Source organism: Rhipicephalus microplus, chromosome 2, assembly GCF_043290135.1.
Source record: "Rhipicephalus microplus isolate Deutch F79 chromosome 2, USDA_Rmic, whole genome shotgun sequence".
Classification (NCBI taxonomy): domain Eukaryota; kingdom Metazoa; phylum Arthropoda; class Arachnida; order Ixodida; family Ixodidae; genus Rhipicephalus; species Rhipicephalus microplus.
The window spans coordinates 217,138,671-217,148,867 of NC_134701.1; the positions used below are offsets into that span (position 1 = coordinate 217,138,671).

General features: G+C 44.7%; 1 protein-coding gene across 1 annotated transcript; it reads left to right on the top strand.

Annotated features, from left to right (window-relative positions):
- The first annotated feature begins 5,247 nt into the window (after positions 1-5,247).
- LOC142774900 (protein pinocchio-like) lies at positions 5,248-9,905 on the top strand. Its single transcript, XM_075876048.1, has 4 exons — positions 5,248-5,531; positions 8,120-8,309; positions 8,760-8,889; positions 9,427-9,905. Exons 1-4 carry the CDS (start codon positions 5,459-5,461, stop codon positions 9,511-9,513), a joined length of 480 nt encoding a protein of 159 aa, XP_075732163.1. The 5' UTR covers positions 5,248-5,458; the 3' UTR covers positions 9,514-9,905.
- Positions 9,906-10,197: the final 292 nt, after the last annotated feature.

Genomic DNA, 10,197 nt, shown 5'->3' on the forward strand with positions numbered 1-10,197 from the left:
AGACAAGTTTCCGACGGCAGGTATCGAGCCTGCAATCTTCTGATGACCCACTAATGTTACTTTGCACGTTGGGAGTATGTCACACTGGAGGTGGGTCTCTTCTAACTGAATTCAAAAGTTAATCGGCAAGCCTTGACCATGCCCCGCCAGGATTTCTAGCAAAAAGGCTCCACCAACGGCGACCGAGCAGTCTTTATTTCAGTAAAGCCGTCTCTACTAGCCCTGCCACGTCTTCGACCACACCACGTGCAGTCATTGCTTTCGTGGTGATACGAGCATGCATTGGTGACGCGTCAATGACGACACACGCAGAGTAACGGCAGCTGCAATGACAGCAGTCTTTCTGTGACGTTCGCGGAACTACGACGCACGAACCCAGCAGAGCTTAACGAGGAATAGTGGAAGGTGGGAGAGAGCATGCGTGGGTGACAAGCAGAGGAAGCGACAGGCGGAGGCCTACCGCGGTGAGCCTGTCGGTCGCAGATGCGTAGCGTAGTGTGTTACGCACAGTGCACGGACAACGCCACAAAAGGAGGACAACAGCCGCTGCGCATGCGCACCGGTTGTTGACAAACACTCTGCGTGCGTATGCATGTGCAAGCCTCTGCGTGCGTATGCAAGCCTCTGCGTGCGTATGCAAGCCTCTGCGTGCGTATGCATGTGCGCGAACGGAGCATTTCGACCTTACAGAGCGTCATCAGTGTTCGCGCTTCCACCACTGATGACGTAGCTATAAGGCTGTGCCAACAGAAAAACCAATAGCAACAGCAAAGAAAAACTAAATGCCCGCTGAGCATTTCTCTATGTCGTCATGCTAATCGATTTTCACAATTATCTTTTTTTTTACCTGTACTCTTACTCCACGAGCACATGTTTGTTTGGGTGAGCGATCCTGTGTGTTTGTGTCTACATTTTTTTTTCTTTCCTTGAGTACGTATGTCATGAATTGCTAATACAGTGTAGCTTGTACCATCATAACGGCTGTAATTCAGATGATTTTGTTATTGTTCTTTTATTAAACTTGATTACAAGTTTATATATATTCTTCAAATATATTTATTATTGTGCTATCAACCCTATTCAATATTCTGTAAAGCACTTCCAGGCAACACCTCCCATCATACGTCTCCTCTGGTGAAATAAAGTGGATTTGAATGGAACTTTCCAATGAAGCACACGATGTAATGGAAACTGTTATTCGTAGTTGATCACTATAGAGGCCACGTTAAGAGCTGTAGAGCGGCCATAAATGAACTTCAGTGATGGTGTGGAATGAAGTCAGATAGTCACTAAAGTACGTCCTTCGAGGAAGACATCTGTAGCTCCGATTAACTACTTCTGACACTGGACCTATAACACTATAAACAGCTACCGCTTGAGCTTGCCATAAGACATCCTATGAGCCGGCAAGCCAGCTTAGCTCAGCAGGAAAAGCATTGCGTTTATAAGTCAGAGGGTGAGGGTTCAATTCCGTATGATATTAGCCACATTCACATTGTTGCCAAAGGTGAACATAACCTACTTAGATATAGGCGCTGGCAAATATTTAGGGTGTGCGGGAAAAGGAACTATGACTGCATGGTCAATAAACAAACATGGTCAGGACAAATTTTTACTCCCCACCATGGCGTGCCCGATCCAGGCCTGTGTCGTGGTGCTTTGGGCACATTAGTACCCCAGAACACTCCTTAATTCAGTACATTAGTTAGTATGCTGAATCGAATGTTTTGTATACGTACGTGGTGTCACGATCCTTGATTTGTCGTTAAAGTGACGTGCGTGATAAGAGGGCCCTATTATTCTCCGCACAGCCTAAAAAGTCTGTGGACGTACTAGCAACATTATTTATTTTGCGATAACAATGGCCCCGCCGCGGTGGTCTAGTGGCTAAGGTACTCGGCTGCTGACCCGCAGGGCGCGGGTTCGAATCCCGGCTGTGGCGGCTGCATTTCCGATGGAGGCGGAAATGTTGTAGGCCCGTGTGCTCAGATTTGGGTGCACGTTAAAGAACCCCAGGAGGTCTAAATTTCCGGAGCCCTCCACTACGGCGTCTCTCATAATCATATAGTGGTTTTGGGACGTTAAACCCCACATATCAATCTATCAATCAGCGATAACAATGCATGTCCAGCACGGCCACTGCCAATAAGTAAAAAAACAAAAAAAAGAATTCAGCACAATACTTTCACTGCCTCATCAATGTTGTCCATCAGCGCTGGCAGCGTTGAAGTACACACGACCAAAGAAAACGTCATTACGTGTTGAAGTAACAATCTAGTTTCTGCACAGCGTTACACAACTGGACGTCACGTTATCAGGCCGTCAAACGGCATCATCGTCTGGTAAAAATGTGCCGAGAATGAGCCGATCACTGCAGCAGCGCAAAACAGCATGAGGTGCAGAAAGTCTCCAGTACCTGAATTTCTAGATGCAGGGCAAAACTACGTATTAGATACATCATCATCATCAGCCTGATACGCCCATTGCAAGGAAAAGGCCTCTCCCATGTTCTGGCAGTCAACATTGTCCTGCTGTTGACACTTTATACCCGCTAACTTCCTAATCTCCTCTGCCCAGCTAACTTTTTGTCTCCCCCTAACCCGCTTTCTTTTTTTAGTATGCAGTCTGTAATCCTTAAGAACCAGCGGTTATCTTGCCTTCGCGCTCCGTGCCTTGCCCATTACTGTTTCTTCTTCATTTCAACTATGATGTCCTTAACACCCGTTTGTTCCCCGATACACTCTGCTCTCTTCTTGTCTCCTACGGTTACGCCTGTCATTTTCCTATCTATTGCTCACTGTGTCGTCCTCAACTTAAGTTAAAATCTACTTGTAATCCTCCAGGTTTCTGCGCCGTAGGTAAATACTGGTAAGTTACAGCTGTTATATACCTCGCTCTTCAAAAATAGTGGCATACTACCACTAATATTATGAAAATGCTTGCCGAATGAGATTCACACCATTCCTAATCTTCTAGTTACTTCAATCTCACGGTTTGGCTACGCAGTTACTACCTGTTCTAAGTAGGCGTACTGTTATCCAACCTAAACCACACTGCTACCTACATCAAGGCGCTGTTTTCTTCGGAGGTTCTTGTACATTATTTTTGTTTTGTGCAGAATACTTTAAGGTTTACAGATAAATGTTCTCCTTGTCTAATTCAATAATCAGGAATTGCAATTGGTCCTCCGTCGTAAACAACCTATTTCCACATTAATTGCTAACAGAATAAAAACAACACTACAATTCAACCAACGAATCAAGCAGAATTTTGTACAGGCTATTCAACAATCTACCACATTCATACTATCAATCAGATGATAAAGAAATGCTCAGAATACACCCAATCACTATACATCGCCTTTATAAATAACGAGAAGGCATTTGATTCAGTAGAGATATAAGCAGTCGTGCATACACTGAGGAAACAGGGCGTGGACGAGTCATACATAAGCATCCTAGAATAAATCTACAGCATAATGAATGCCACCATAGTGCTCCATAAAATAACGACATAATAGCAATAAAGAAGGGTGTAATTCAACTAGATACAATAGTATATATATATATATATATATATATATATATATATATATATATATAAATAACCAAACCTGCGACCTTAGAATTTGAAGGTTTGTGGTTAGGTTCCTGCCCATGGTAAGTGACCTTTTTATCCACTTTTCTTTCTTCCCAATTACATTAAAATCACGTCTAGCAGCTTCCCCTATACTTTCCTTGCAATATTGTCTGTTAGATATCATTAATAGTGTGTCTAACAAGAAAAAATGAGCCCTGAAATATACGCCTCTCTAAACAATATATATATATATATATATATATATATATATATATATATATATATATATGTGTGTGTGTGTGTGTGTGTGTGTGTGTGTGTGTGTGTGTGTGCATCTTAAATTCACGCAAAACCACGTGCAAAGAGCGTGCGTAAAGTCGCTGAGATGAAACCATAATTCCGGAGTTACCGCATGGCAGTACTCTCTATCAATATAACAAAGCTTTACGCTTCGCAATTCGCAATTGAGATTGGAATAACTAAAAGAATAAGATTGGGGTGAATCACATTTGACAAGCATTCTGAAATCATGAATCGTAATCTATCACTAACCCTAAAGACGAAGTATATAACAGTTGCATCTTGCCGGTGCTTACTGACGAAGCATACACCTTACAGAGAGGGTTTAGTTTAATTTATGGACGACGGAGTGAGTTATAGAAAGGAAAATGGTAGGTGTAAAGTGAAGAGACAAGAAGAGAGCAGAGTGGGTCAGATAACAATCCGGGGTTAGGGATATCGTAGTTGAAATAAAGAAGAAGAAATGGACATGCGTCGGGCACGTGCCACGTAAGCAAGATAAGCGCTGGTCATCAAAGGTAACTGACTGGATTGCGATAGAAGACAAACGCACGAAGGGAAGACAGAACGTTAGGCGGGCTGATCAAATTAAAAAGTTGCAGCGATAACGTTGCAACAGAAAGCAGATTAGCGGATCATGGGAGATGACTTTGCCCTGCACTGAGCGTAGTTAGGCTGCTGCTGCTGATGATGTTATACCGAGATTTCCCTTCTCGTACTTGTTCATTTCCTCTACATGCACATGGGCTCTAGTGAGGACACAATAAAGGCAGAGTACGTTGAAACTATAGTTATTTAGTGATAATTGCTACGTCATGCACCTGTCAAAGTTTCTACTGGACAGTTCCAGACAAAACCTACAATAAACAACGCACGATGACCTCCCCAGGCCCTTTCTTCATCTTCTTCCCAAGTTCCCCGCATTTTAGGAAAGTCATTTTTGCGCGAAGAACTGCAATGATTCCCCCCCCCCCCCTCAGTGTCTACAGACGCTGACGTCGCCATCCAGACAGCGCCATGAAGTGCTGCCGTGGGTTTACATGAGTTATGACGTAACAGCATCGGCGTCGCCGAAGGGGAGGAGTCGCCCCGTTTCACCAATAAAAAACCAGGTGTGAGAGGCACGCGCTGCGTTGCAGGGTTGTTTTTTATCGCCATTGTGGCGAAATACCAAGTTTCAAGATCGCGCAGTTTCACGAGACCAAACAACCTCGCGCGCGCCACGTGTATCTCGCAGTCCCGTGGCAGGCACGCTCTCGCCCACTTTTGCACGTGCGCCGCTCGAGACGGCCGTAGCGCAGCGCCAGCATCGCCCTCCGAATGACTGATCTGCTCCGGCGGCGTTCGGGCACAGTCGCAAGCAACAAAAGCCAGTGTGCGCACGCGAACCAGATCGGCAGAACCGAAACTAGGTGTCGCTCGTGCACGGAGCCTAAGCTGTGGTTTCGATTTGTTTTGGTGTCAGTCGCTTGACCGACCAGGAAGCCGGACGTGGTGGTTCCCGAAGTTACTAAACACTGACCTCGTCTATTGTTTTTCCTGCTGTTTATTCGCTACGTTGAATTCCTTGGAGTAAGATATGGCCACCGGAGTGCTAGTGGGCTACCCTTCCCTGGCACTTCACGAAGCGCGCCCCACTACCTTAAAGAAAGGTGAAAACCATTTATGCGAATTTAAACTCACTTTTCTCATTCTCTTTATTCGCAAGTGCACATATTCCGTGGAGCATTGAACATCTGGACAACAGAATATTTTTAATACATCTTCTTTTTCATCGTAAGCGTGTAACGGTGATCATTACTTTTAGACGTTACTACATAGCTAGACGGAAGACCACGACCAGACGCCAGTTATTAGCTCCTCCATGGCAGTGTAAAAAAAGCTGTTTTAATTGTATACACCCATTCAAAGCTCTCAGCTTCCTTTACACCGCTAATATTCGGTCTCGTAACCAGACATTATTTGGCCACGCTCTCTTTGAAGAAAGAAACATACCAGTCTGCAAGTCCCCGTGACAGTGAATGCATCGATGGAGCCGTCACGGCCCTCGAATTTAAGTGGATTTCTTTTGTATGTTTTAGGAAAATTTACCAAGGCCGTCTGTGCATTCTCAACAAGGCGAGACTACGTGCGCCCAACTCGAGGGCCCCATAACTTAAAATGCTAGAATTTAGTCATTCTGGCCTATTGATATATGTATGTCGGTGCAAAAGAATACATGGAAAGAAAACTTACTGATTTACTTTCGACCATGACAGGTGCACACTTGCACGCCTGCTGTACCGTAATTCCCCCGGGAAGCGTTGACTATGCATGTTCTTTATTGGTCACCGACATAGCCTATCGGCGTTCGGGACGCTGAAGGAGAAAGATACATACCGTCGATACAGTCGCTAATATTGAAGCGTGTTCTTTTTTCGCGAGCACTTTTCAGTCCCATATTTCGTGTGCGACTACACTTAGAAACGGTTAAATGTCTGCCATACACGTCAAGTGCAGACAAAATGCTTCAAGCTACAAGGGGCTTTTGTAATACGCTATATGCATGCTTTCATACAAATGTACCAAGTACCTGAAAATGGACTTAACTGTAATGTGTACGCACTAGGCTTTACCGTGCGCGCTTGGAAGCGAGGATGGCCTTGAAAGAGGTCGGTGGCGCGCACCTTAGATTAGCACAGAACGTGTTGGAGGAGCGGCGTTAAGATAGCGCTTGGTTTCGGGTCCTTTAAGCCGAACGTCCGTGCGAACACTGACTGCACTGGTTTTTGAAAGAACGCGCATCGAAGACAGTGAAACATGACGAAGTGAGCTTTCTTGGTCTATTTAATAAACACAATGCCACGAGGGATGTTACGACGTGACAGGCTCGATTGAAGAATTGTGTAGTGACCTTAAGCTCATCCGAAGAGACGTTGAATCTTGCAAATTTAGTCATCGAACTCCGTAACTCGTTCAAATGTTGACCTGTGAAAATCTTGGGCCCATTGGCGTGTTGTGAAAAATTGTTTTGCGCCTCCATTATGGCTACAGTCTATGTGGAAGGATTTCATGTGGATTGCGGAGTTGGCCTCGTCGCCAGCTTCTCACGTGCATGTGTTATATAATATGAATAATAATAACCGCAGTCGTACTTACACAATACGGAAGTATGCATTGTGTTCAAACTAGCATGCTGGCGTATGAGAGCAATAGATATTCCTTCACCCAAATATGTATACCGTTCTTCTTAGCATTATTATGCGAAAGTGGTGCTGTTTTTTTTTTCATAGTTAAGGTGGAGTGAAGATTAAGGGGCATCGTACCTTTATTATCGGGTTTCCGGGATAGGCAACAATTTGCAGAAGCTTTTATATCAATGATGCCTATATTGCATTGAAATTTCTTTCTGGCTTCCCCCTTTCTTCTTCTCCCCACTACCCGTCGGACACCTTATACTTCTACATGTCATGTGCTGTGGTAGAATGCTGAAAAAATGCATCCCGAAAATGTGAGAAAGTTTTCGAGGATGTAACGAGGACGTCCTTACGAGCATGTCTGATCGATAACGAAGACCTGTAGACGAAAGAAAAAGACAAGTATCACAGCATGACCGTGGAGTCAATTATATTGAGCGGGATGAAGTGTCCGTCTGTTCGTCCATGCGTCCTGACAGATGGTCAGACAGTGGCACGTACGGACGGACGGAATCACGGACGAACTGTCGGATGCATGTGCAGACACACTGAAGCACGGGCGGACGCACAGAAGCATGGACGCATAGGCGAATGGATGGACGGATGAAATCTCGGACGCATGAATGGACGGGTGAATGCACGGATGGAAGCTCGGACGGACAGAAGCATGGACGCATAGACAAACGGATGGACGGGTGAAATCTCGGACGCATAGAAGAACGGATGCAAGCTCGGACGTATGGGAGCATGGACGGACGGATGGACGCTTCGCCCAACTAATTACCATTCACTCTAAGGATATGCTGTGAAAATCACTAACGCCATCTTGTTATGTTATTCCCTAGGCCGCATACACGTAACGTCACCTATTGAGCAAGTCATAATCTAGAGGTGGCTACATACAGAGGAGGTAATGACCCACGGCCTAAGGAGCTTCGCCCTATAAAACTTTACAAGAATTATTACGTAAGCTTTGAGAAGGCGGTGCTTGAAAATTCCTTTGTTTTTGAAGGCTCACGCACGTTACTCACTGTGTATGTGTTGCTGCCATTGATGATACGCAGACGGGTCCCTACTGCATTCGACGTTAGACCCCATGCTGGTGGCACTGTCGCACAACTCTGTGGCTTGCTGCTGGGAGCAGAATAACTGCTGGGACAGCATAGAGGACTTGGCAGAGGAAGAGCTTCTGGTACAGGAGGCCGATGCCGTCACATTGGAGGGCCTCAAGAGCCTCTACAACTCCTGCTTCACGTGAGTTATTGCTAACGAATACCAAATCGTGAATTGTTTTGTTCGGGTGGCTTTGGTATGATAGCACGACCGTAATTGGCTTGAATCTTGGACACTTCAAGTGAAAGCTGGTGAATACCATGTGTTCAACCGATTCGCATGGATGGTGCACATGAATGGTGCATGTAATGAGAACTGAATAAACTTGCTTTGTATGCACAAATCTCCCGTCCTAACAATGACACTTGTAACTTGCTGGTGCTGTAGGTATAATCACTTTGTCAGCTTCACACTTATCGTGCTGACCTTTGCATGTTCACATGGGAAGCTTTAATTGTTCGCTTATCCCATTTTCCACACCGTAAATGAGCACATATAGCACACTAGCATTTGCGAAAACCACGGCAATCAAAAAGTTGGAAGCCTGAAACGTATTCTCTATGAGCAACGCCCTTGTTCTACATTTTGCAGGTGTGGAGTGAGCTGGGCTGAGGAACAGGCTTCTCTCGATTGTGCCGAGTGTGAAGGCTACGCCCTGCACCGCCCTTGCGTCCAGTGCAATGGCAGCTGCGGTGGAATCTCGAGCAGGGACTTGGTCGCTGTAAGTACACTACTTCTTACCATTTAAAAGTTAGGGCCATATTTTTGGACCTCTCTAATTCTACATCTGTCTTTAAAAATGTTTCGAATACGAACGATAGCTGACGAATGATTCTCGTTATAAAAGTGGAAGAGCACCTGCATCCGACATAATATAAGTATAGATGATATACGGGTCACCAGCAGTTATGACGTCAACTAATTTCATTACAGAAAGTTTTCTGATCCCAGTTCACCAAACAGAGGCTGATATGTAATTTAATTAGGTCATTAAAAAGAACCTACGAATAATTCAAGGAAATTCATATACGAAAGCTAAGTCGGACCAGTTAACCGTTTTTTCCAATATAAAATAGTAGGCATATGTTTGCATGTATTTCTACACAATATAATCTACATAAAACAGTTAGTCTTTTTGTAATTTATAAGCAGAAATTAGAACACGTCTGCATTCAGAAACATAAAAAGTGCATACTGTACTCTGCTGCATTCTTATAGCTCAACTGCCAATTTCCTTCTTTTTTGGCATTTTCAATAGTCCCACAAGCTGAGGCGCTCCCAGTGGATTGGCGAGTGTGAGAAGCCACCTCAAGATGCTGCGGTTGCAGAAAGCAAAGACTCGTGAAGACCCACTCAGTAGGACGTCTCTCGGGCAACAGCACTGCTCTCGACTGTACATAGACAAGAGCTCGACCATCCCGCCTTCTCCAAGTCACCTCGATGTGAGCCCGAACTTCGCCACTGCAGGGACAGCTTCACTGAATGTGCTCCATCTGTACACCACTAGTGGACGTTCCTACTATATGGCACCATTGTCGAAAAAATATGCCAGCCATGGATTCTAAGCTGGGGCAGAGGCACATGAAGATGCCTGTGTTCATCAAACGTCCCCGTCTGCAATGCCAACCCTGAAAGACGGTGTGTCACTTCTAGACTAGCAAACTACCCGGCAAACCGAATAACTGTGGCAGCTGGAACATTCCAAAGTGCGCAAATTAAATGGCTTTCGCTGGTGTAGACAGGGTGTGGTGAATCACCATGACTTGAAAACGTCCTGTATATATGTACGTGGTGCTCGCTTCACCAATTGTGCTAAGTTTTCGCTATGTCCAGCAATTTTGTGTTCTGCAGATTTTGAATGCTGGAAATATAAAAACTGCTACATTTATTTAAACAAAAAAAACAAGAGAAAGGTAACCTCACTGGTAAATATTGGCATGTGCACGATTAGATAAAACATGTTTTTTGCTTTTTATCATTGTGTAAAATGTACCTCTCAATGAATGTAGTCATATGCTGACACTGATAT

Coding starts and splice junctions, on each gene's coding strand:
- LOC142774900 (XM_075876048.1), top strand. CDS start 5,459: ATGGCCACCGGAGTGCTAGTGGGCTACCCTTCCCTGGCACTTCACGAA. Junction 5,532..8,119: donor CCCCACTACCTTAAAGAAAG/GTGAAAACCATT, acceptor GATGATACGCAG/ACGGGTCCCTACTGCATTCG. Junction 8,310..8,759: donor CTCTACAACTCCTGCTTCAC/GTGAGTTATTGC, acceptor TACATTTTGCAG/GTGTGGAGTGAGCTGGGCTG.